Here is a 25,763-nt window from a genome sequence, read left to right on the forward strand (position 1 = left end):
CCTTGTCCACCTAACAACTTGTTCTTCTTCTTTTTCCTTCCCTTGTCCAGCTCATGCTTGTACTAATCGGCTGGTCTTGATCGACAATTCCTTTCTTCAACATACGCCACAACCCGCATAAAAGCTTAGCCTACACCACTTTTGACCCGCCTTCCATTCGTTTCACCGCGTGCACCCGTCAACATGATCAGCAAACGCATCACGGGTATGTTTTCTTTCATTCATTGTGCTTCTTCTCTCTTGTGTTGGTTATGCGACTCGTGTGTTGACGAACGGCCACTATAGAGAGTGAATGTGCCAACATGGGCAATGCATATCCAATATGTGCACCACAGACCAGCGACACATGGATTCAAGGAAACGAGTACAAGTTTATATGGAATTACAAGTAAATAAATATATGCAGAATGAAAGTGACATGCAGGGTCAATTAATATGCTTGTTGTTTGCTTTTTACAGCTTTCCATATTTCATCTCTGGTCAGGTAACCCCTGAATCGGATCGGGGACGTTAAGTTCATTATTCACCAACACTCTTTTTTATATATCAGTCGCAGGCAGATAGTTGGCTTGATCTTCATTTGTACTATCGTGAGAATTACGCCTATCAAGAAATCTTCCATTGGGACAATCTACCGCTATTAGATGGCTCACTTGCTGTCACCGTGAACGAATCATGGTTCCCGATACCCACCAACTCGCCCAATCAAACATGGACACTCTATGGATACTATCTTCCAGCAGGCACCAATGCATCTCAAGAATTAGTCAACACGTATAGCATGTTTCCTCGACCCTTCAATTTCACTGCAATTCGTAAGTAGTGTACATGTATCACATACAACATGAATGATCATCCACTCATATCATCATACATAGAACTTGGTGATGGCAGCAGTAACGGTGGATCGAATAGCCAAGGAAACTCTTCCCATGCCGACAGCAATAGCAGTAGCAGCGATTCGGATCATTTACCAGGATGGGCTATAGCAGTGATTGTTATTGCATGTGTCGCTCTTGCAGCCGTCATTGCAGCTATATTCGCAGCACTTTGGTATTTCCGTCGTCGTCGTCAAAATGCGAATGCTGAAGCAATCAACGCATCATCAACAGCAGCAGCATCATCCTCATCACCACCGCCACCACCACCAATGTCACAAGCAAACATTGCTAGCAACAATAACAACAATGACCTAGGAACAAGCACGGCACATTCATCAAAGCCAGCAATACAAAGCAATGATGGAGAATCGATTTATTCAAGTACACCAATGATGGCAGCAGCCGCTGGTACAGGAATGTCATCCGTACGAGATTCAAGTACCACCGATGGATCTAATGCATCTCGAGCACGCACGTCACCACCAGCAGACACCTTCCGAAATTTACTACAACATTACCCAGATTGGAAAGCCGTGTTGCCAGGTCAAGAGGAGGATCATGATGAGGCACAACGTCGTCGTCTTGGTGAAGCATTACTTCAACGAGAATTAGAGGAAGAAGGAGCAGCAGTAAAACAAACCGATCATCGCGCACTTGCTATTCAGACCGTTGCACCACCGCATGAACCACAAGAAAGCACAGCTGTTGTATTAGAACGCTCACCATCAAGCGCATGATCCCTTTTTCCCAACCCTCTATGATTCCTATATTCTCTCTCTCTCCTCCATTATGTACTTTTTACCTTATATTCTGTATACTTATCACAAAGACAATTCACGCAACATCATCCTATTTACATTGTTCATCAATAATTAAAGCAGACCATGTGTGCGCACAACGACATAACAAGATGATTTGAAAATGCGACAAAGGGTGGATTTTAATGGATGAATCATTGAGTAATGGTATCTTGAGTAGGTCTGGCTGTCACAGTAGGTTCCTTATTGCCGGTGTCCTTTTGATCCGCAGCATCTGGAACAAGAGGGCTCTCCTTAACTGGACTAGAGCTTGAACCAGCGTTAGGGTTTGAGTGTGGGATGGTGTCGGGCGATGGGTGCTCTGATCCAATCTCAACTTCAGGCTCTTTACCCGCCTTGGACAATGCATAGTCTCCCGAGTCAAAATACTTGCGCTCCTACAAACACATACACATACACAGACACACGCACGCACACACACGCACACACGCACATAAACGCATCCATAATGAGTTGTCTTTGTAAATACCCTTTTTGATATTCAACATACCTTGAGCTTATGTCCCAAAAGATCTTTACGGTCTGGCAACTTGCCGTACATTTGGAAGAGTTTACGTTCCTCGTCACTAAGTTGCTACGCAAGAGAAACCCACGACAAAAGAAGGCGGCAAGTGTCAATCTTGGTGCATGGGGATAGCCTCTTTGTGTTTCAATGACAAGCACTACTTACACTCAGGTCAATCTTGTTTGCTTTTGCTGGATGCATTGGAATAGAATGACACGTTGGTAAAGAGAAAGCTCGCAGGAATCGGTGAGGGAAGAAAAGGTGTGCGTTTTTTTTCGGGAAAGAGGTGAGTCTATTCCCTTTTGGCTGCGACTGAAAAATGGCACCAACCCACGCACGCCTCTACTGGAACCGCTGGGAAACGATCATGCCGCCCAAAATAAACCCCAGTGATGCCCACAAAGCTTGTTTGTATATACGCATTCACACACACAACATATTCACATACACACAGCACCATCATCTTCATCATCATTGGTTTCATTACTGCTTCTATTATTATATAAACATTACATATCATGGTGTCGTCATTTTCTCTATATCCTACATGCAGCATAAATAATGGTGTTGTTATCCAATTACGTCGGTCTTGCTATCGGCGAGAGTGAGACCATATTGACGTCAATAAACTCATATCTATACACACACACGCACACCATACATTCCATGTTACCCTTCTTTTACTCTTTCTCTAATACACCACTTTTACGACATGTCATCCTCTACAAGCGACATTCAAAGTCCTGCTGTTGTGCAGCTAGACATACACAAGGTCGATAAAAAGACCATCGAGCCATACATCTTGATGCAGCGTGCAGCAAACTACTTGGCTGGTGCAATGATCTTTTTGCAATCCAATTTCTTATTGGAGCGAAAGCTTAAACCTGAAGATATCAAACCTCGCCTTTTGGGCCATTGGGGAACATGTCCAGGGATTAATCTTGTTTATGCACACTGCACTCGCCTAATCAAGGAAAAATCCCTTCCTATGATTTTGGTGACAGGCCCTGGTCATGGTGCTCCTGCCAATCTTGCCAATCTTTTCCTTGAACATTCAATTACGCGCTACTATTCAGATTATTCATACGATCGTCAGGGCATTGAACGCCTGCTGAAAGGGTTTTCTTGGCCAAGCGGGTTTCCAAGGTAAATACAAGCATGCATTAAAGTGAGATGATAGCCTAATTCAAGCATCATAGCCATACCAACTCTGAAGTACCAGGTCAAATCCATGAAGGTAAACCTTAATGGGTAGATGAAACGAAAAGACCCTGTATCGTTGACCACTTTATATAGGAGGTGAATTGGGCTATGCATTGGCTGTGAGTTTTGGTGCCGTGCTTGATAACCCAAACTTGATTGCAACATGTGTGGTGGGAGGCAAGTACATACTAGGAGCTCACAAAATGGGATATGGGTTAAAAAGTGTGCTTACTTTTGAGTGATGTAGATGGAGAATCAGAGACTGGACCAACAGCCACATCATGGCATGCCTATAAATTCATTGATCCTGCGGTGTCAGGTGCTGTTCTCCCCATCTTGCATTTGAATGGTTACAAAATTTCGGGACCAACGCTATATGGCTGCATGAGGTGAGTAGGCTTTAATAGGCGTGGCCATGGAATTACCCTTGGAGGATGGAAATGATTAATCGGTAATGACATAGCACGGAGGAATTGGTTGCCTTGTTTACCGGCTATGGTTACCAAGTACGAATTGTGGGTGATCACCTTGATGACATACAGCAAGACATGGCCGTATCCATGGAATGGGCAATTGGGGAGATACAACGTATTCAAAAAGCTGCTCGTGAGGATGGTGGCAAGAATCGAATTTACAGACCACGTTGGCCTATGCTTATTTTGCGATCACCTAAAGGCTGGACAGGACCCAAAGAGGCTCATGGTAAAGCAATTGAAGGCACCTACCATGCACATCAAGTACCCCTACCCAAGGCAAAACAGGATGACGAGGAGCTTGACAAGCTACAAGAATGGCTCCAAGCCTATCATCCAAAGCAACTATTTGATGAACGAGGTCAGCCTGTCAAAGCTATTCAAGATTGCTTCCCTGAAGATGATCTACGAATGGGTATGCGAAAGGAAACGCACCAAGGAACTTACAAACCTCTTGAGCTTCCCGATTGGAAGGAATTTGTCTATGATAAGGATGGAGAACAATCATCCATGGATCTTGCTGGTGCCTATCTTGCAAAGGTTATTGAAAAAAATCGGCATTCCTTCCGCATTTTCTCCCCTGATGAGTTGACATCAAATAAGCTCACTCGGGTACTCGATGTTACAAATCGTACTATGGAGGTAAGTTATAGTGCTACACTGGATGGGTGAAATTCCATGTATCAATACCAAATGTCATAGTGGGATCGTGACCTGGTGGGACAAGGAGGACAAATCATTGAAGTGTTATCAGAACACATATGCCAAGGTCTTCTCCAAGGATACACGTTGACTGGTAGAACAGGTTTATTCCCAAGCTATGAAGCGTAAGTTGACACTAGCACCATCAAGCGTTTTATGTACTAATCGGCTTTATAGCTTTCTCGGTATCGTTACGACGATGGTGATTCAATACGCAAAATTCCTAAAGCTTGGTCAAGAGACACTTTGGAAACAGCCATTGCCTTCTCTCAATTATATAGAGGTAGGGTAACAATAATGAAATCACACATGCGGCGTCATTAACAAAAGTACAATAGAGCAGCACCCTTTGGCGGCAAGAGCACAATGGATTCAGCCATCAAAATCCTGCTTTCCTCAACAACCTAATGAACCTCAAATCCAACATGATCCGTATCTATTTGCCACCCGATGGCAATTGCATGCTTACCACGATCGATCATTGCCTAAAGTCAACTGGATACATCAATCTCATTGTTAGTGCGAAGAATCCTACGCCTATTTGGTTGACATCAGCAGCCGAAGTTGAAGAGCATTGCCGTGCAGGTGTATCAGTGTGGCCAAAATACAGCACTGATGGTGGCAAGGATCCTGATGTGGTATTGGTGGGATGCGGTGTGGAGACTACATACGAGGTTGTGGCAGCAGCTGCATTGTTACGTCGTGATTGTCCTGAGCTACGAGTGCGTGTCGTCAACGTAACCGATCTCATGGTGCTTGGAATGACGCATTCACATCGCCTAGTGCAAAATGAATTTGATGCAATCTTCACCCCTGATAAGCCTATCATTTTCAACTTCCATGGATATCCATCTGCTATCAAAAGTCTAGCCTATGATCGAGTGGATAATCGTAGGATGAAGGTGGTAAGTACAATTGGCTTCTTGGGGATCTTTGTGTGAGCTTTTATGGGTCATTCATTCATTGACTTCTTTTTTCCCCCCACAAGCATGGTTACAACGAAGAGGGAACCACAACAACGCCATTCCAAATGTTGATTGACAACGGTAACGCTAACCACTCTTTATACATATCCCATTGTTATCGTATGCTGAAATTTTGCTTCATTGTCTTTTAGGTTGTTCGCGTTATGACATTGCCATTGACGCATTGCATAGCTTGTCACCAAAGGATACACAAGAAGTTGCAATCAAGACACGTACGCTCATTTCTAATTACAGGCACGATATCCATCAGCATGAAAAGTATAGCGTTGCAACCGATGTCGATCCTGAAGATGATCTATTGAAGGTTTTCGATTGCCATAGATAATCCACTATGGGCATTAGCGATATAGCCAAGCGTTCTTTTGGTATAGCAATAAAAGCCAAATGCTTATGAAAAAGGCACCGAAAAAGTGTTATCGATAATCGTAAGAGCATAAAGCAATTCATCGACTGCATCATCCCTCCCATGATGTATGCTATCGAATTAGGTATAGAAGATGAAGGTGGTTCCGCATTCATTGTTCCGGAGGCGATTGATAATGAAGTCTAAGAGATAAAGTTGCTTTGTGTCACTCATAGCGGATTATGCATTAGGCACATCGGCGATCTCACATTGGTTGTCTGAACGTCAATATGGCTTTTATACAATGATCAGCGGTATTAGCGCATTGACCTCATTTGACACAGCTATAGATTTGATCATGGCGTGTGCTGCAGGTTTGATGTTGTTGGCTCGTGTGTTCCATTGCATGACTCGCCTTGTTAAATTTGCTATGCGTGGATGTGCTATGCCTGAAGGCGTTTTAAAAAGTATCACACCTTTCCAGCTGGTCTATGGCAGAGCGGTATTTCAATCTTGAGCAAAGCAGAATAAACGTGGGACCATAATTCAACGTTGGTCTATCTTTTTCATCACTTCTAAAAGCATCCACATTAACAAAGGCTTTTTGACAAGAGAAAGAGGGTATCTTTGTACCAATACTACAACCATGCCAAGTGTTGCGTTGTAGTCGTACATGGTGCATACGCCATGTATGCCCACTAACATGTATTGTTGACACGCAATCAAGCCATGGGTGATATGATGCCGCGGCAAGTGGCACGAAGGATGCCTGTTTGCAGTAGCAACTACTATTTTAGCCTAGCTTTGTTGGTTGCACTCTGTAACTAAAAGGAGGGTCACAAGACCTGAGCTAGATATTTGGACACAATCGGCGCTCATTTCACACCTGCTGTATTGTTTTCTTTTCCTTTTTATCTTTACAAAGGAGAGCATGCACACGTAGCATTAGCAAGAGATGCTACGAAAGCACATGTATATCAGTCTGTGCCAGCTATGAAACGTGGAACGCAGCATGATGACATGCAAACAAACAAATAAAATGATATGGTTGGCTTGATTGGGTAGGTGTTGCTGTGTCGATGATATAAGGTGTTGTACGTTGGTTTCACGAGCCAGGATCTTCTTACAGTGAAAAGCTGAGAGAAATTTCAAGGAACGGAATCGGTTTTGAGTATTCCATCATCTTACTCCGTTCCTTTGTAACATTGTCCAACACAAAGCATTCAGCATAATATGGTTCCCAAGAGAGTGAATGATACGCATAGATGACATTTGTACATAAAAGATCATCCCCAAAAAGAGGTCAAGTGAATGAGTGTTATTATTGCATATGCCGTGACTCAATCCCTTTTCCTCCTTCGCTTTAACTCGGTTCTCCTCCCCAGCAGCAACGGCTTGTTACACCAGTCTTCAGACATCGGGCTGGCAGCAGTCTCCCCCTCCCCTTCGCCACCTTTTTTTTTTCTTATATATTTCTACGAACGTAGTATTGTGCATTGTTTCTCTTTCTTTCTCTTTCTTTTCACTTTTTATCCAATGGCAAACGATAAGCAACATGGCTTTATTTCAAGAACTGTGGGACTATCACTCGGCTTTCTGGGGATCGTGGGATTAGTGCTATCGCTTGTGTCTCTCTTGCCAGTCAACTTTTACAACATCTTTGTGGCGGTCACTGCTCTAACTCAAGTACTAAGGCATGAAAATGACTGGTGGGCTCTCTCTTCGGAAGGTACTTTATACGCTGTCTTTTTGACTGGTGCTATCCTCTCGTCCTTAATCACGATCGCCATGGTGTTGGTGACGGCATGTCGTCAAAGACCGCACGATGCACAGATGGCGGCAGCGTCAGCAGCTGTTGAGCACGATATAGAAGGAAAAAGGAGATCAAGCGTGTGGTTAAGTCGTATGGGCTGTCTTATTTTTGTTGGACAGATTAGTTGGGCGTTATTTGGTAAGTGCATAAGCGGCAAGGAGGGAAAAGAAAGAGCGCGTGTGTGTGTGAGTGTGTGGACGCGGAACAAAGAGATGGAACAAAGAGAGCGGAAGCATTGACATTGTTGCTAGGCACCCACCTCTTGTTCTTTTTGGGAGATACCAGCTTACCTGCCACGATTCACAAATCAACCATGTTATCCGTTCTTATCCTGTGGCTAAACTACCTTATCCTCACCGTCTTTGCATTCATCCTCTTTTGTGCCTCGTTCTTTATTATCCTCGGTGCTCGTCGTGGTCATCCTCGTCGTCCTTCCACTACTAGACCCCCTTCCGTTGTTGGAGAAGAGATGCAATATCATCGTGAGGAAACTACACCATTGCTTAGCAACAATAATACCTCCTTGTAACACAATGCATCAACACACACACACACGCACTCACGCACACACTCACGCACACAACTTACTCATCATACGCTCTTGCATTCCCCACCACAACCACTACCACGCTTGACATCCCAATCACAATCGATTCCCGGTCCATTTCACACCTTTGTATACATATCCCGTATAGCCTATCCATGTTCATACTCTTTTCTTTTCTTCATAGTACTTTATTCTGTATTTTTCGCTTTTGGCAAACAATACTTTTATCCTATATTTATATATTTACATATCAAAGTGAAGAGCTGTGCGACTCATTGATAACGAATATTAAGATGATGAACGACATTGCTATCAGCATATCCCAGCGTTCCCGTACAAACTCCAAAAATTGGATTCCATTGACCTCTTCTACTTGATCCATCGAGTATGTTCGAATCTCTTGGTTTAGCAACCCAACAACTAGGTAGACGTTTCTCAATAACAGTGACTCTAGTAGTAATAACAATATCCTCACTTACCCATGTATGTGTCTTTTTCATGCTTGTAAAATGTAATGGTTCCAATCCCCTAAAGCAACAACTTTAGCAATGTCTCCTTTGATGATACAAAATCGCACTTACAGCAGCATCTAATTCTCCTTGTGTTGGTGCGACGACCATGCTCAGGTACCAGCTGTGCTTCACAATACGGTGGTGTGGTTCGGGTTCACGCTTGAAAATGTGAATGACATTGGCATCCGTCCACACTGCTAGTAATGATCCACTCTCATCCAACTCGGCACCCATAGGGATCTCGTATTCGCTGGCTGTTTCCAATCGATCACCATAGCTCCAAAAGTAATACTCGGGAAGAATAGACTTGTCCTTGTTCCTGTACAAATAACGGCTCTCCTCCTCGTCGTATTTCAGCACATCCACTCGATCCGTGTAATCCACCGTCAAGAACTGATTCTTAATAAAAGGCACCACCAATGTCTTCCCATCCTTGGAACGAGCTAAACAGGATCATAGAATGAGTTGCTTGTAAATCATTGACCACCCAAGGAACATACTCAGAGAAAGTTGTGGCATTTTAGTTTCAACGCGATCATGATGCAGCTGATGTGTACCATCCACGAATGCCATATACTGCACGTTCTCCTCGCTGTAAATCTTGGTCTATAACGTATATCCTCACGTGTGTCAGATTGGATCAACCATGATCATCCTCCTCCATCGTCCTCTTTTTCACTTACAGGATTGATGACGCTCTTATCACGCTGCTTCCATGTATTGGTGGTGGTGTTGCCATCAGTGATTGTAATATTGACATGATAGTAGTCTCGGGTCTTGTGTACATCAGCAGAGAACACGCGATAAGTTTCATTGCTGGGATGGGAGAAATGCAAATAAGTGATGGGTTCCAAAGAAAACTCCCGGCCATCTCAATGATACTTACGCGGGTGAATAGAGTCTAGCAAAGACGACACGATGCTTTTGAGTGAACTTGGGTTGATGGTATCCTAATCCACATAATTGATTGAGTGATCATCATCCATGCATGCATTTTGCATCCTTAGCGCATTACGTTTGATCGGTTCACCAGGTATCATTGTATCCAATGGGATGCTGATTGAATGTGGAGGATGATTGAGATTCGTAGGAAGAGGTGCAATCCGAAAACGGTAAATGTCGGGATCTCTATGCATGAATATTAGTAGCTATTGATGTATAGATCAAGAAACAGCATTATACATACCTTGAATACAAGATCGATGTATGTTCTAGGTTGAACCAGTCAATCCATGTTGTGCCTCGCATGATCAAATCCTTGTATTCCATGACATCATTTGATTCTTCCGGGAAATAATAAACACGCGTGATGTGTTGTGCATCTTCATTCTCGAGGACATGATACATGACGGCAAATTGGAGACGATGATCTGAATCGGAAGGTGCTGGAGGAGGAGGTGCATGCGATATCTTGGAAATGGGGCCTGAAAGGGTATGCTCAAATTGCACACTCCACTCTTGTTGTAGAATGATGGGTAAGAAGATCGTATCATACGCTATCAATCAATCATAACTTACCATCTGATACCAAGGTGCTTCGGTTGCTACGCAATGTCTCCAATGGCTTTCGACGTTGTTGCAGCACACCTGCCAATGCACACACATACAAAGTAATCAGTGCCGCTGTACCTGGAAGAGGAAAGTAGCCCGCACAGACACACATACATACCCACAACCCCGGTTTTCATGGGCCCAATGCCATGCACCACGCCATTTGAAGAGGCTCCAGCCAGAGGCATCTCATACCAGATCAGCGTTTGATACAAGAAATCGTCCGTCATTGTCAAGATAACTTGATTGGGTTGAGGCCTTCGCATGCGCACTGGATTGGAGGCGTAGACTTGGACAGGTCGTGGATAAGGTGGATCGGCAAGAAGACTAACAAGTAGCACTACGGTCATGCCGACCGAGAGCATGACGAAGGAGCGCCATTGCATATTCGTTGGTGAGTCAAGCGTCGTTCAGGTGCTTTTGTGGGGGGCTCTTCAGTAAAGTGGAGAGAGTGAACAGCCAATCAAATTATAGAAGAGTTTGGTACCTCAAGTACTTGTTCAAAGCTGCTGCATAGGCCACCATGGAGAAGAAGGCCGTCTGAAACACCGGATGCCGTTATACATCACCCACCCCACATACGCTTGTGTATTATGCTTATCAGACAATGAAGATGTCATCCGCTTTCCTTTCTAAAACTCACACTAAAATAAACATCCTCGAGCACAACTATTATTGTTTGATGATTGGAAATTGCCACCTTGCTTATCCCATACCTGATTTATGCAGCGTGGACATCCACATCATCGAAGACTCTTTGTGAAAGCGTCCCATCCTACATGCTTTGTGATTACAGTAATGCCCACGCTCACTTGTATGCAGGTATAAATGTCGCCCACACATCTCTTTTTTTCATCACATCATTCTTTGATTGCTGAAGCCTCTTGTAAGCGGTCCGTGCATTGCTATTTACGATGGTCTTTAGCGTTATCCCCCTTTTCATTGCCATTGTTGTCATTGTGATATTTGGGCTCGTTCAAGAAAGTAAAGCGTAATCATATTGCAGGATGAAGCATGTACGTATCCACAATCCTTTTGATGTAGTTACACCCCCCAAGATGCTTCTGCAAAGCTGGATTAGGTGGCACAATCTACATACCACGGCCTCAATTGGTGGTATGCAACGGCTTCCTACACTTGATGCGAAGAGCTTTAAGCTGCTTGAATCACTCACAAGGATCCTCATTTTGAAAGCATACAAGCGATGCATTGCAACCTACAAGACGTTCTTCAAGTTCAAGGCCATTGGATTTCAATGTAATCATTAGGCGAAACAACAAAGTAGTGAGCTAGCATACGTTGGAGAGGCATGGTGTCTTCTTTTAGGGTAGAGGTGGTTACCAAGCTACGGCTTTACATGATTTAATATTACCGCTTTCCTTTGTATGTATTTGCATAACAACAATCATCGTGCAACCGAAGCTATATGAAGTATCAGTACCCTTGCTATGGTATGATGCGGGTGGTGTTATGCAATTTGCTAAACTTTATTCAAATGAGATGAACTGATTACCGCATGGCCTGATATCACGCTATTTGTGTTTAATGAAATAGGGCATGCAACAATTGAATGGTAATAGTGTTTAACAGGGATGAAGGAGAGATGTGGTATTCGATATCCACTATTGATGATGATGCTTACTTTCTTATATGTGATACTAGCATTTGAGCTATCCATGCAGAAGGAGAGGGGGGGGTATAGGCTGATGACAGCAGCAAATAGAATGGTAGTGGGATATTGAGATCTGGGATCGAAACTCCTTACCTTTCCATCCCTTATCGACTAAAAAAAGGAAAAGCTAAATGCCATGACATTTACTCTCTTCTTTTCCCTCTCCACCTCCATCTTCAATTCTTGTGTTATCCTTTCCTATCCTTTTATTTCAATTTGTAATTGCATTTGCGTTGTAAGTATAGACCCAGGCTGCATGTCACATGACGTAGAACCCTAACATGATCGAGTTTTTTTCCCCTTTCTATAAAAATCGTTTGTGTCCAATGCAGGGCCCGCTATGACTTGGTCTTCACCACAACAGCAGAAGCTTGAGCCGTGTCTCGCTCGCCTCGGAACCATGCCAGAAGGTATTTAACATCCCATCCAATAAAAATGTCATTGCACAAACAAAAGAGACGGTGTCTTATCATAAATAATCTGGATTTCCTTTTTGCCAACAACAACAACCCACAACAGACAAGCCGTCATTTATTAGCCAAGTCAATGCCATCAATGACACAGAACAACTACGCCATATGCTGTTTGAAAAAGAACGAGAACGAGCCGGCTTAGCCAACGATCTAGATGTAGCAGCACAGCTAGGCCTTGTTGTCTCTGAGACCAATGAAGCTCTACAACTCAAGGTAATCCAGGAACGAGACATTCGCCGACATCTACCAACCGACACTAGCTCATCCAAACTGTAGCTAGCATACTTAGAACAAGAAAACGACATGTTGCGGCAGGAGCTCTCTCAAATACAACCATCGACTGATTCCACCACCACTTCTTACAACACAAGTACATCAATCCATACCCGTGACGCCACTACATCACCTCCTCCCGATGATGACGCTACATATACATATGATACACACAATACACTAAACGAAGCCGATGATCGAATACATCTTACGCAAGAGTTGAATCAGGCTCGTAAAGAGTTGACCAAATTCAGGAAGGAAATGGATGGATTATCAGCACAATTAAACGACATGGCTTCTGAAATGGTATGGATATCATGTTGCACGGCTAAAGATTCGACATGAGCTAAGATCCTAGTATAGGTCGACTCTCGTGCACGAGTAAGCATGTATGCAAAACGACTCGGTAATGCATATCTTTTTGTTGTTGTTGTTTGTAATGCATCTTTGCTCACACACATACACACATTCTTTATTAGCCGAGGTTGAACACAAGCTTGCTACTACTCGTGAGATGAATGCCAATCTACAAGCTGTTCTTGAGAAGGCACTTACCAGTCAAAAGCAATCAAGTTCCAATACATCACACCTTGTACGCAACATACAAGTCGACCTTAGCAGAGTTGTTTCCGAGAACGATCAATTACGTGCAAGGATTGCCGATCTGGAAGGGCAGCAAATTGAATCAGAAGAACAGCTTGCAATGATGGTTGCACAAGCCAAAAAGTACTCTGCTCTTCTTGAACAAGCCCAAGATACCATTCACAGCCTCAGTGAACCACGACTATCTGATGACGACACCCTGAGTAATGGTGCTGGCTCTGTCTCCTCTTATTGGGATGGTGGAAAGGAGACTGAAATCACAAAGGTAAGATACAATGATTCCAAATGGCAATTAGTGGGTCTAATGCCAATTACGCAGGGCCCAGTATTTTCCGCAGAATTCAGGCAAGAGATGCAAAAGGAGATCGAACGCAATCTCAACCTTCGCAACGAGATCCGTCATCGTATCATCACTCATGAATCCATCAGCTCTGATAAGAAGAAGACCAAAGAAGGACTCAAGTATTTATTATCAGAACGATCCAGTGATGCGGGCCTCATGTCTCTTAGCACAAGCACATCCACTACATCCTCCACTATGACTATGAAACAACCTCAACAAACGGATGACGATCATTCACAGCAACAACAACAACAGCCATCATCACAGCATCGACCTACACAACAGCATCCAACCCCCATCACTGCAACCATGAATACCCTTCGACCCGCTAGCTTCCTTACTGGATTTGGTGGATTTGATAATATGGGATCAGGATTGGGAACCACAACCAACTTCATCACTCGAGGTGTTCCTACAGCATTTACAGCGCCACGGGGAACAGGAGATACGCCAAGTATAAGTACTCGCTTCTTTCAACGCCTTGCAACTCGTTTCGACCAACAGAATGACAAAAAGGGGCGGTAATCTATAACCCTCTACTACCAAATCCAATAACAACGCATCCCCCACCCCTTTGTTTACTACCATAATAAACCATGCCATGCATCTCGCTTATATTCCAAGTATAGTAAAACTGTTAATGTAAATTCGGGGATTGTCAGCTATCAACACATGACCTGTGATTACTTATCCTGACGAGGAGGAGGAGGAGGAGGAGAGCATAAGAAACACCTTTTCACGTGACCTTAATCGAATCTCATGATATATCAGGGACATACTTTGATGGCAACTAATTGACCAAGTAGAATCATCCATCCCGCCTTTTGAATCACCTTTGAATGAAAATGGCCATGTACCTTATAGATGGTGGGAAAAAGCAGCCTTTATTAGATGTACTCTTGATTTGAGAATGTCGTCGTGAGGTGAAATTTATCGTGTTTATTCAGGTTTATTATGATGCTATGTTTCCATGGATACAAAGAATATGATAAAAAAAACAACAATAAAAGCGGCAAAGACAATCAACGCGCATATGACGCGACCTTGTGATTCAAATGGACGCGGGCCTCGAAAGACATTATCCAAGGCAACTCCTCCTCCTCCTTTTCAAACCAAAGCTTTCGCACAGCGACTCTCTCCCTTTTCCTACTGTTAAGGAGAGCAGCTCATGTTCTCAGCTTCTACACGACACAAGCAATGAGTGGCAATGACTCTGATTCCTCTGATGACGACTGGGTAATCACTTCAACAGCAACCGATTTACCAACCTCGGTGACAACATCCCCTTCTCCTCCTTCGCAACCGCCACAGCAACGAACACTGCCACAATCCACCCCGAAGAAACCATTGCAACGACCCACCGTGTCACAGGCCACTGTCCGAACTATCCGAGCCTCATTGTCCAAAAACCAACTTGCTGGAGATCCCCACAAGACACGATCGGCTGCCGAGATCAACTATATCAGTCAAGAGCAGTTAGAGTCGATATGCTCGTCCATGGATAGCCATCTTCTTGTACGTCGATTGGTCGAGACGTATAAGAATGCAGAGACCTTTTTACGGATCAAAGATATCGAGACAGCCAAGATGACGTTTGATGCCAGGCTCAGTGAAACGCTTTACCTATGTAGCGATCCAGGATGTTTCATATTGGTAAAGAGGAAGAGGATTAAAGAGAGTGAATACCATTATCGACTCCATTGAATTTGATGTAGGATTTCATCCGGGCATTGGATTCCTACTTTTCTCAACGTCGAGATCGTGATTTGACACCCAAATTTCGTCGATACCTTGTCCAGGCAGCATGCCAAGCTTATCAAACGTTCCTGGATACACCACCCAACGAGTATAAGGTGCCCAACAAGAATCACACCAAAGCAAAAGCGACAACGGTGACATTGAAGCAACCAGAGGAAATCGATCTTATTTCTTTTCCCGATGATGATGAACCCAATCTTATTTCTTTCGATGATGACGATAATTCAACATCACCACCACCACCACCGCTATCACTCAACTCGAACAACGACTTGGATGTGACCATCACCGAGATATTGAGTTCCAATGATGAAGAGGAGGATGATTCGAGCAATGATGAGGATGAGGATGATATTGAAAATGGCATGGCCAAGGTGACCTTTGCTGATCTTATGGATATTCCAGCTGAGACATTGGATCGCTATCGTTTGAAATACGCGCATCAAGAATCATGCATTCATCTTCTCGACGTGATCTCATCACCCATTCTTATCTATTATGCGATGGGCGTATTCAAATTACATTCCTTGATGGCGCATGGCTGTGATTATGAGGAAGAGGGAGTACGATTATGCCGGATGCTGATGCAACACAAGCACTACAATGAAGCAATTTCATGCATACGTCGACTTGATCTTTTTCATGCATTCCCAGTGGAGCAAATGGCTGGAGACATGATATCAAATGGAATGTCGAATATGATGCCAGTCTATGTCAGTGGTCATGAAGCATTGCAGCGGCAGTTACTTGATTACATCAATAGACAGCTTCGTTACACATTTGCGGGATCACTAGGCATTGTACCTGAAGGTATATACATATCCACAATCTCCCTTCATGTGACTAATATGTATGTATGCATCATGATAGAACATCTCAAAGACCTGGAGAGTGATCTACAAAGAGTGCCACCGTTACCTCGATTGAAAGAGCGTCGATTCCAAAAAGATCTTACAAGTTGTTGTGGAAAGATTATGCAAGAATTGAACGAGGAGCCGACAGCCTATTATTTTATTTGGCTTTCACAGCGATATGCATGTTTAAGATGGATCATCATGGAGAGGGCTGCTCAACAATCAGCGGAGAACGACTATTCAGTATCCAGCAGCTCCAATTACAACGGCCTCATTGATCTTGTCACAGCCGATGACCCTGCACTTGCCAAACTTGCCATCAAAGAGTTTGTTGATATTGGCGATCCCGTGGCACCAACCTATTTTGCAGGACGCTTGAAACAACAACAATTCTTTGTTCAATACTATCAACGACCCTTACAAGATCGTGCTGTAGGCATATTCAAAGGCGAGCAGCTCTCCCAACCTCGACCTATTCCTTCACGACACGCGATGACCAATGACGATCAGCTGTATCAATTACCGGCACATGCTCGACCTGTCATGGTAGACAATCAACAAGACTTGTTATATATGAAGGCAACGCTTGCTAAGACACGAGTTTGTGGTTTGGATACTGAATGGGTGCCCCAATTTGCGAGACAAGAGAAGCTGCAAACGGCTGTCATGCAGATTGCTTCCGATACGGGCTTTGTGTTTTTGGTGGATCTTGCTACCTTATTGCAACCGACCCACGTGGTGCTTTTACAAGACTTGGATCTTATTTTACGCATGCTCTTTGAAGCCGATCACATTGTTAAACTAGGCAAGTATATGGGTGTTCCTTTTTCTTTTCATATGCTAATGGAGTTTCATATAGCCTACGATTTTGGAGGCGATTTCAACTTGCTTGGTCAATGCATGCCTAGTGTGAAAAAGTGGTCGACCAAGCATCTAGTGGATTTCAAGAATTTGCGCACTGCAGATGACAAACCTATCACTGGTGGTCTTTCTGGCACTGTAAAGCACTTTTTAGGTGTCAGCATGAATAAGAAGCAACAGCTAAGCAATTGGGAACAACGGCCTTTGACTGTGGATCAAGCTACCTATGCTGGTAAGGATGATGATAGTAGTAGTAAGGTGATTGCCAGCGATACTCAAAAAGACTTTTCTATATGAAAGCGAGCGACGCATTCTGTTTATTGCAAATCTATGAAGTTCTCTTGGCAACGAACCATTCATTCTTAAAATCAATACCCCGAGTTGCAACGACGACCTCCCCGACCCCTTCACCACCCATAGGATATGCTCTTCCTCAACCTGAGCAAGATCTTTTTCAGTTTTGATAAAAATGCATCTATACCTCAATAAAAATGAATCTTAGATGTGAATACGGAACACTATGTATATAATATTAAAGGATGTGACATATGATACAAAGAAGTGAATGAATACAGAGAGAGAGAAAGAGAATTAATGAGAGAGTTGCGGGATACGTGGGAAGGGAAAACTCTTATATTAGGATAAACCAGCATCTTGCCATACGGCATCCATTGCCTCGCCTTCATTATCATCATCGCCTTCGTACCATTCGGTTTCTGCCATAGCTGCCATTCGACGTCTATCCTTTCCAGCTTCTGAATCATCCTCTTCATCCATCATTTCATCTTCACCATCGAGGAAGCCTTGGATATCAGGTGGAATCTCTTGCATTTGTATACTGGGGGCTGCATCAAGGTATCGCAATTGCTCCATAGCTCTTTCTCGCACCTTGAGAAGATATTGCCGGTCGTTTTGGTTTTCGACACGACCTGAGAGATGTGGATGAAGCTGATAATCAGGCTTGAAGAAATCAATGTATTCATTGGGTGGCAAATCATTGGATAATTCAGTGTCGACCAAAATAGATGTCTCATATGTCCAACAACGAGCGACGTTCCTGACCGTGTAGCCGCCACCACCCACGACCAGTAAGGGTATCTTGAATTCTTTGACATGTTGCACGCATTTGCCATGTGCTTCAATACTAAGGTTGAAACAACCAAGTCGATCACAGCCAAGTGAATCGGCACCACACTGTAATACGATTGCTGAGGGTTGAAATGTGTTGATCACTTGGTCAATGACTTCTTTGAACAACCAGACGTATGCATCATCATCAATTCCATCTCGCAATGGCACGTTGAGTGAATAGTATTTGCCGAGTGAGCTGCCGATTTCATCGATGTGTCCAGTGCCTGGAAAGAAATCACCGTTGTACTTGTGGAACGACACTGTCATGACACGATCCGTTGTATAGAATGCTTCTTGTACACCATCGCCGTGATGAATATCAATATCAATGTAGAGGACACGAGGGAAGTAACGAAGCAATTCAAGGATGCCGAGGACAATGTCGTTGACATAACAAAACCCGCTCGCTTCACATTTTTTTGCGTGATGCAATCCACCAGACCAATTGATACAAATGTCGGCACCGTTTGCAATCAACTTTCTTGAAGCTTCAATGGTTGCCCCTGCATAGCGTTGGCAGAATTCGTAAATGCCTGAGAATACTGGACAATCATCGCCCACGTTGAATCTTTGGAAAACATTCTCATATTCTTCAGCGTTGTCAGGTGTCACTCTATACGTAGCCATCAATACCATGCATTCCCATTTCTCCATGGATACCCATACCTCTTGAGAAAATCAACGTAATCAGCTGCATGGAATTCCAAGATCTCGTTGTCTGTAGCTTTTCTCGGTTGGAAAATCTCCATCTTTTGATGCAAGCCGTACTTGAGTACAAGGTGGTTGGTGAGCGTCAATCGATGAGGTTTCATAGGATGCCGTTCCTATCAAAGTATAAGACAATCAGAGACGTTCTTCTATACGACGATCGACAAAGAACGCTTACACCATAATGGTAATTGCCAACGCCTTCATCGTGGAAATACGCGACCCGTGTCTTGTTGTGAGAAGCTAGTCGCATTGATCGCGGTGCCATGTATTTTGACTTTTGCGTTGTGGCGTGATCTTCAGTGAATGTGGCAACCACATTGGAGTCATTGTAGTTGCGGCGAGGCATGTGTCGGTGGAGAGAAAAAGGAGAATACAGCTGGTATCAAAGACCACTCGATCATTTTGTGTCGCTGGAAACCAAAAAGGTCCGTTCTAGCCAATTTCAAACATTGATCATACCCTCGCCTTGGATTCAAGAGTTTAATTTCTCGATCACCTTTCTAGTATATAGACGAACTTGTTCTTTGATAGAAAATGCCATCATCCAATGCTTCTACAAGGTTAAACGGGTCCAACCTGCTGGTGTTAGTAATAAAAGTTGGGATCTTGAGAGTACAATGGATCTCTTTGATGATATACATGTGTGATAAGTGCCTTCATTATTGATTGGGTTGCGTCCATTGTTCTTGGAGCATGCTTGGATGAGGGACTCCTAAAGACAAAGGATACTTGTGTATGCATAATGCCAAATGCACTCGTCTTGATTGAAGACCGAAGCTCCCCACCATCTTTATTAACAACATTCGTACAACACTTTACTAGAGGAACATAAAAGCTAATGATACGAGAAGAAAGAACGAGGAGCATATGCATGAAAAATGACCACATGTAATCTATTAATTACTGCTCCAAAATCAAATGACCCAATTAGTGGTAACAACAAGGCATCTATGGGCATTTCAACAGCATAGGTTTAAGGTGCAACAAGGTGTCTCACACAGACATGCGATGTTTTGAATTACACTCAGCCAACGCTTCCCTTTATCTTGTATTGTACTCTCTCTCTCTCTCTCACACCCCAATGTCTACCACAAAGAATCGACAACAGTGGCCCAACTTTCGACCCATCGCTCCTTCACTACCACAGTCCACAGGTGTCATTGGCCAGTCAGCATTGAAACCGGGAATAGACGATCCTGAAAAACGAAAGTGGGACGATTTGGTTAGCCCAAGCATGGCCAATCTACAAAGTAAATAACCCATACAATACACGAGTGCCGTATGCAAGTTACTTACGATACGCTTATATCATTTAGTTCGAGAAGGATCAATAGGGGGTGACAGTGATAGCGTATTCAGTAAGCTGTTGTGATCATCATGGAGATGGTTGTTATGCATAACTGACAGCAGCCACCTTTTAGACAATGCTGTACGCTTTGGTGTCGGGGAGAATACACATGTAAGAAAGAGCACCAAATGGATGTTATCCTATTGCAAGCATTTATTAATATGATTGGATTGTATGATAGAACTTGACAGCTGAACAAAAGCAACGACGCAAGGAGCAGAATCGTGCAGCACAACGAGCATTTCGAGAACGCAAAGAACGCTATGTCAAAGAGTTGGAGACCAAGATCAAGTTTATGGAAGAGACGCATACAACAAGCATGCAAGCTGTTCAACATGAGAACACCGAGCTACGCGATGTCATCAAGCGTATGGAATCGGAATTGCTGGCTCTGAAAGCAGCAGCATCCACGTTCAACGACAAACTCGACCACTTGCGAGGACAAGGCATTGATGTACCCACATTTACTATACCCGATATCAGCCACGATCCAATCAACGACAAGAATGAGGATGATGGGAGCGGTGATGATCAACAACCTGCAGCCAAACGCATCATGCGTGTGCCATCATCAGCAGTAGCATGTATTCGAGACAAGGATGGCGTATCGTTTTGCGAGAGACTCAAGGAAGAAGTGTGTTCATCAGCATACAACCAACTACTTTCAGAGCAACTCTTTGACCCATCAGGTTCTTTGAATGATACTGTCACTCAACACCCTGTGCCGATTGTCACTGGATTGGATAACAAGGGATCCATGCTGGAGCACGACTTTGACAGATTCATGACCATCATGTCCGAAGGTGTAGTCATTGATCCAGCAACGTATTCAACAAAGCTTGTGCCATGCAACGAAGTATGGCAACGACTTTCGGAACACCCACAATTCGACCATTTCGATTTGGATTTGCTCTGCAACGAGCTGAAGAAGCGTGCAAAATGTTCACACGATGGTCCAGTTTTAGAGGAACATGAGCTAGACCAAGTACTGGGTTTAATGGAGACAAGTCTAGAACGATGATGTTGCCAAGGAATCCCATCACAGCTATCAGCATTCATCTAGGCACCCAATTAGCAGAGTCGTTCTCCCCTTCTTGTATTAATTACGTTGACCATTCATCCTCCCCCGCTTTACAACAACAATGATGCGACTCTCAGTTGTTTATTACATCAGCTGTACTTTTTCCGATGCAGGATGCAGCTAAATCAATCTTCCCATAGCCAACTCACTTTTCGTATAATAAAAAGAGTACCATAATTGTGAGAGAAGACGATCTCCCCCAAAAGCATCTCTTTCTTTTTCTTTTACGCAAATCATGTTACAAAACAAACAAGGATACTCTTATTCGACTCGCAAGCACAGACCTGTTTCTCCACACCATCATCATCACCATCAACCAATGATCATGACAGGTGCCCCACCCGCTTGGGCTTATGTACCTTATACAACAACAACGCCTAATGGTGGATATGGACATTGCTGTTGTCAACCTAACAACATGGTGTATATGCTTCAACCCGTTGCATTACCGCCACAGAGACCATCCAGACATCATGACGATCATACTCCTCTCGTTTATTTTACAAACAACAAGAAGCATCCTTCTTCACCTCCAAGAAACGTTCACAACAGATCTCCTCCTGCTTCACCTCCGCCACCAACCCCTGTTCCAATTCAACGTCGACCTCCTCCTCAACAACAACGTGAAAGGTTTATGCACCCCAACCTTCTTCGTCAACAGCATAGCTATTCCAATATGGCTTCACCTTATTTACAACATCACCACCAACAACCACCCAAACGACGACCAAGTCAAAATACAGTGGCAAGTGCGAGGACATCACCCCTAACAAGTAATGGGGGCCATAGTAGTAGTAATAATGACTTATGGCAGCAACGACAACAACAACAACAACAACAACAACAACGGAAGGGTTCCGAGAAACAACATCATCAGCTAGGAAGATCGGCATCATTGCCTACACGCATCCATACAACACACGATTGTGACACAACACATCATGCAAACCAAAGATCAAATTTGGTTACTCGAGCAAAACGTTGGTTTTCATTATCACGGAAATAAACATAACGTATACACACAGCCATTGTTATTCCTCCTCCTTTTGTTGTTTATTGTATGGTACATGTAGCGCTAGTTGAATGATGACTACGGCCATCCCAGGCCAGCTGGGTAACGAGCCCTATACGCATGTGGTGTGCAGCGAAAGCGTGGGCCTAAATATAGTAGTACAAAAAAAAGAACAATTGAGTTACACGTGGATGTGCCTACGTACGTGGATAATAAATGCTTACGCTTAACCATGCATCACCAATATCATGTGTATATTCTGTTCCAAGGCGTTGTTTGAGAGCTGAAACAAAGGCAGGGCCAACGAGTGCAAGATGATCAGGATGTACATTGTATTGGGCGTGTCGAGAGCCAAGCTGCTGAAGCTGTTGCACTGTGGTTGCTGCTGTCACAGCTGCAGGAGCACGAGTAAGGCATGATATCATTCCAGTCAATGCTCTTGCTTGTGGAAAGATGTTGTTAAATAATAGCCGTGTCTCTGGTTCAAGAGCAAAGAGGGCATCGTAAAAGGCAAGCCCAAATGCGTGTGCTGGTGATATAGCAGCGCTATCGCTTTCTTGGCGGAGCTCTGAGACACGCTCCCAACTAGAGCGCACCAGCTCAATTTGTTCATCTGTCGGTTGTTTGGGTGACGACGTGGTGCGAGTAAACTTTTTACGTCGTAGTAAATCAACCGACGTGGTAGACATGGATGGATAAATGGATGAAAGAAGGGGAGGAGGAAAAAGACAGCTAGCACGGAAGAGAAGGAAACTCACGACCTGGTTAAGGTTTGGTCAACTTTGAAGGTTCCCCTTCTCGATTTTGCAAGCTCAGAAATGGGAACTTGTGTAATAACAAGAATATTCACTATCATCCACAACATTATCGAGATATTCATTTTCCTTCTCTCTCCCCCTGTATGTCATTATTCAATGTTCACCCCCTTCATCATCATCATTAACGTAACATCCGGTCTGGACCACACATACACAAAGAGTATCTTGAACAACTTGTTACCTCAAAAACAAATGTGGCTCATGTTTTCGGATTCATGGATAACATGGCATAGTCGTGCAACCGCTTTTATAGCAGAATGGGCTGTCATTTCTCATCCGAGCGTGTCAATGGTTACACCACATCATCTTCACTGCTTGATATATCTTACCGTTTGCCGCATGTGAAGCCTGTGCACGCGCACAATGATGGTGGTTCGTCGGGCTCTGATCTTCGTTCCCAAGGTTATTGGGTCACGCCACTTTATCAAGGCGCAAGTTGCCTCTTTTGTTTGCTCGCCCTTGCTAGTAACCACATGTTCACAACATTCACCATTATTCCCAAGCTACCGTTGCCATGGTGGCCGTTGACATGGTGATAAAGAACAAAAATGATCGTGGATAGTAATAACCCCCCACCACTGAATACATTTAAAGCAGCCTCTCACCCAAAATGAAATGCGGCCATTGTTAAGCGTTATCAGTGGTTGTGAAAAGTCCATTTTGGGAGGCGTGTTATGTTGGCTATCAACAATGAGCGAGAGGTCATAAAAGTCTATGCATAGATTGGTTGGCAAATATGATGCGGAAAGTGAACAAGAAACAATCAAGGATGTCATTGATCGTGTTTCCTTGTACTTGATCAGATACTACACCCCTGAAGGCCACGACAGGGAGTGATACGTGCTACCAATACGGATTCATTCTGATGGCGATCGTTGCTCCTCTAGAAACGGCTTGGTCTTTGTTGGCTAAATGGTGCGAGTATCCAATCATCAAAGCCTTTTAGTTGCTAAGGCTAGAATACCATGCTGTGCCTATGGTGACAAAAGTAAGATGCATGAAACACCACTATGCCTTGCCTGTTTAAGATCCATCGTATGCTTCCCAAGATCAGCAGCAGCTGTGTGTGCTCGCTCTTTTTTTTTTCTTTTTGCTTTACTTCTTTATCTCCAAACACCTTTCCCTCGGCTACGTACATACCAATCTTTTGCTTCATGCTATGGGCGGTGATCTCTTTTCGATTCCAGTGTTCTTTATTGTTTTACGGGAAACCTTGGAAGTGGCTCTAGTATTATCGATCTTGTTCACCTTCATCCAACAGCTATTTGATTCTCAGTCACTTGTATACCGGCACTTGCGACGTAAAATATGGCAAGGCACGCTAATCGGATTCGCCATAAGCGTGATTATCGGTACAGCCGTCATTGTCGTATGGTACACCGCACTACACAACTTTTGGAGTGATACCGAGGATATCTTTACCTCCGTGCTATGTGGTGTCGGCGGTGTTTTGATGACAATTATGGCACTTTTCATGCTGAGAACTGAACGTCTTGAAGATCGGTGGAAACATCGACTCGCAAAAACTCTACAAAGCACATCAAGTAATCCTTGGATTCGCTTACAGCAAAGCTCATTCATGGTAATTCCCTTGCTTTCCGTTCTACGTGAAGGCATCGAGGTGCTGCTTTTCGTGAGTGGTGTACGTATATTTCCATTCTTAATCTTCGAGCAGGAATACAAATATTAAGCTATTTTTACTTGCACAGGTTGCTATCAATACACCTGTGAGCCAAATACCCATCCCTGCTTGCACTGGATTTGTATGTGCAATACTTATTGGGTACCTGCTCAATCGTTTCAAGACGGTTTGGCGTGTTCGTCGCTTCTTTGTCTTCTCTTCTATCCTCTTTTTTCTCATGGCAGCTGGCCTACTAGCGCGCTCCGTTGGATACGTTGAAGATTACTTATGGGAAAAGGCTATCGCAAACGTACCTAATGAGGAAAATGCTATCGAATACATGGTGACAACAGCATTATGGCATGTCAGCTGGGGCGATTCTCAGCACGTGACAAGTGAAGATGGCGGTTGGTATGTTACAATGAATGAAAGCAAAATGCAACGTGACAATAACCCCACTTCATAGGCAGCTCTTTCGTGCCGTATTAGGATGGGACAATCTTGGTACGATATTTACGGTCACCATGTATATCGCGTACTGGGTCGTTGTCATTGGCACTCTTATTTATATGCATTGGCATGAAAGACGTAAGGCTATTCGTAAAGCTTTGGCCGGTGAATGGTTCACTGGTGATATCGCTTTGGAGAATGCTGAAGATTGTATCGATCCCAATGGAGATATTATTGTCAGCTCAGTAGACAGCACAAAGCACATCCTCGATCATCAACAACAACAACAACCCACCAGCGGCTATACTGAGTCTGGGCTCTCAGCATTCTTTGCCGGTCGTTTTAGTTCCCTTTATCGCAATTCATTGTCATCCTCTCATCATTATCGTTATTGAAATCTTATACCAACCCCTCCTCCCA

The 25,763-nt window shown here is 43.7% G+C and overlaps 12 protein-coding genes across 12 annotated transcripts; 8 read left to right on the top strand and 4 right to left on the bottom strand.

Annotated features, from left to right (window-relative positions):
* Positions 1–183: 183 nt before the first annotated feature.
* O0I10_002035 (uncharacterized protein) lies at positions 184–1,618 on the top strand (the record flags this gene model as incomplete). The annotated part of the gene is made up of 5 exons (XM_058482123.1): positions 184–205; positions 286–388; positions 460–484; positions 551–815; positions 879–1,618. The coding sequence occupies 5 exons, from the start codon at positions 184–186 to the stop codon at positions 1,616–1,618; spliced, it is 1,155 nt and encodes a 384-aa protein (XP_058347254.1).
* A 215-nt stretch (positions 1,619–1,833) lies between these two features.
* O0I10_002036 (uncharacterized protein) lies at positions 1,834–2,405 on the bottom strand (the record flags this gene model as incomplete). The annotated part of the gene is made up of 3 exons (XM_058482124.1): positions 1,834–2,076; positions 2,190–2,273; positions 2,370–2,405. 3 exons carry the CDS (start codon positions 2,403–2,405, stop codon positions 1,834–1,836), a joined length of 363 nt encoding a protein of 120 aa, XP_058347255.1.
* A 511-nt stretch (positions 2,406–2,916) lies between these two features.
* O0I10_002037 (uncharacterized protein) lies at positions 2,917–5,893 on the top strand (the record flags this gene model as incomplete). The annotated part of the gene is made up of 10 exons (XM_058482125.1): positions 2,917–3,350; positions 3,404–3,441; positions 3,501–3,584; positions 3,655–3,796; positions 3,871–4,522; positions 4,583–4,707; positions 4,760–4,865; positions 4,921–5,487; positions 5,571–5,628; positions 5,700–5,893. 10 exons carry the CDS (start codon positions 2,917–2,919, stop codon positions 5,891–5,893), a joined length of 2,400 nt encoding a protein of 799 aa, XP_058347256.1.
* Positions 5,894–7,447: 1,554 nt separating this feature from the next.
* O0I10_002038 (uncharacterized protein) lies at positions 7,448–8,253 on the top strand (the record flags this gene model as incomplete). Its single annotated transcript, XM_058482126.1, has 2 exons — positions 7,448–7,862; positions 7,976–8,253. 2 exons carry the CDS (start codon positions 7,448–7,450, stop codon positions 8,251–8,253), a joined length of 693 nt encoding a protein of 230 aa, XP_058347257.1.
* A 268-nt stretch (positions 8,254–8,521) lies between these two features.
* On the bottom strand, positions 8,522–10,720 carry O0I10_002039 (uncharacterized protein; the record flags this gene model as incomplete). Its single annotated transcript, XM_058482127.1, has 10 exons — positions 8,522–8,691; positions 8,751–8,799; positions 8,853–9,226; positions 9,284–9,389; positions 9,467–9,599; positions 9,670–9,733; positions 9,799–9,911; positions 9,970–10,240; positions 10,302–10,370; positions 10,453–10,720. 10 exons carry the CDS (start codon positions 10,718–10,720, stop codon positions 8,522–8,524), a joined length of 1,617 nt encoding a protein of 538 aa, XP_058347258.1.
* Positions 10,721–12,346: 1,626 nt separating this feature from the next.
* Positions 12,347–14,223, top strand: O0I10_002040 (uncharacterized protein; the record flags this gene model as incomplete). Its single annotated transcript, XM_058482128.1, has 6 exons — positions 12,347–12,416; positions 12,526–12,692; positions 12,756–13,058; positions 13,116–13,158; positions 13,232–13,620; positions 13,675–14,223. 6 exons carry the CDS (start codon positions 12,347–12,349, stop codon positions 14,221–14,223), a joined length of 1,521 nt encoding a protein of 506 aa, XP_058347259.1.
* A 672-nt stretch (positions 14,224–14,895) lies between these two features.
* Positions 14,896–17,468, top strand: O0I10_002041 (uncharacterized protein; the record flags this gene model as incomplete). The annotated part of the gene is made up of 3 exons (XM_058482129.1): positions 14,896–15,351; positions 15,414–16,266; positions 16,327–17,468. The coding sequence occupies 3 exons, from the start codon at positions 14,896–14,898 to the stop codon at positions 17,466–17,468; spliced, it is 2,451 nt and encodes an 816-aa protein (XP_058347260.1).
* A 339-nt stretch (positions 17,469–17,807) lies between these two features.
* O0I10_002042 (uncharacterized protein) lies at positions 17,808–19,359 on the bottom strand (the record flags this gene model as incomplete). The annotated part of the gene is made up of 3 exons (XM_058482130.1): positions 17,808–18,915; positions 18,969–19,126; positions 19,189–19,359. The coding sequence occupies 3 exons, from the start codon at positions 19,357–19,359 to the stop codon at positions 17,808–17,810; spliced, it is 1,437 nt and encodes a 478-aa protein (XP_058347261.1).
* A 735-nt stretch (positions 19,360–20,094) lies between these two features.
* Positions 20,095–21,382, top strand: O0I10_002043 (uncharacterized protein; the record flags this gene model as incomplete). The annotated part of the gene is made up of 4 exons (XM_058482131.1): positions 20,095–20,263; positions 20,330–20,371; positions 20,435–20,472; positions 20,543–21,382. The coding sequence occupies 4 exons, from the start codon at positions 20,095–20,097 to the stop codon at positions 21,380–21,382; spliced, it is 1,089 nt and encodes a 362-aa protein (XP_058347262.1).
* A 295-nt stretch (positions 21,383–21,677) lies between these two features.
* O0I10_002044 (uncharacterized protein) lies at positions 21,678–22,448 on the top strand (the record flags this gene model as incomplete). Its single annotated transcript, XM_058482132.1, has 1 exon — positions 21,678–22,448. One exon carries the CDS (start codon positions 21,678–21,680, stop codon positions 22,446–22,448), a length of 771 nt encoding a protein of 256 aa, XP_058347263.1.
* A 47-nt stretch (positions 22,449–22,495) lies between these two features.
* On the bottom strand, positions 22,496–23,143 carry O0I10_002045 (uncharacterized protein; the record flags this gene model as incomplete). Its single annotated transcript, XM_058482133.1, has 2 exons — positions 22,496–22,600; positions 22,679–23,143. The coding sequence occupies 2 exons, from the start codon at positions 23,141–23,143 to the stop codon at positions 22,496–22,498; spliced, it is 570 nt and encodes a 189-aa protein (XP_058347264.1).
* A 1,288-nt stretch (positions 23,144–24,431) lies between these two features.
* O0I10_002046 (uncharacterized protein) lies at positions 24,432–25,738 on the top strand (the record flags this gene model as incomplete). Its single annotated transcript, XM_058482134.1, has 3 exons — positions 24,432–24,914; positions 24,982–25,304; positions 25,360–25,738. 3 exons carry the CDS (start codon positions 24,432–24,434, stop codon positions 25,736–25,738), a joined length of 1,185 nt encoding a protein of 394 aa, XP_058347265.1.
* Between the last annotated feature and the right edge of the window lie 25 nt (positions 25,739–25,763).

This window comes from Lichtheimia ornata, assembly GCF_029851405.1.
Source record: "Lichtheimia ornata isolate CBS 291.66 chromosome Unknown scaffold00005, whole genome shotgun sequence".
In the NCBI taxonomy this organism is placed as follows: Eukaryota; Fungi; Mucoromycota; class Mucoromycetes; order Mucorales; family Lichtheimiaceae; genus Lichtheimia; species Lichtheimia ornata.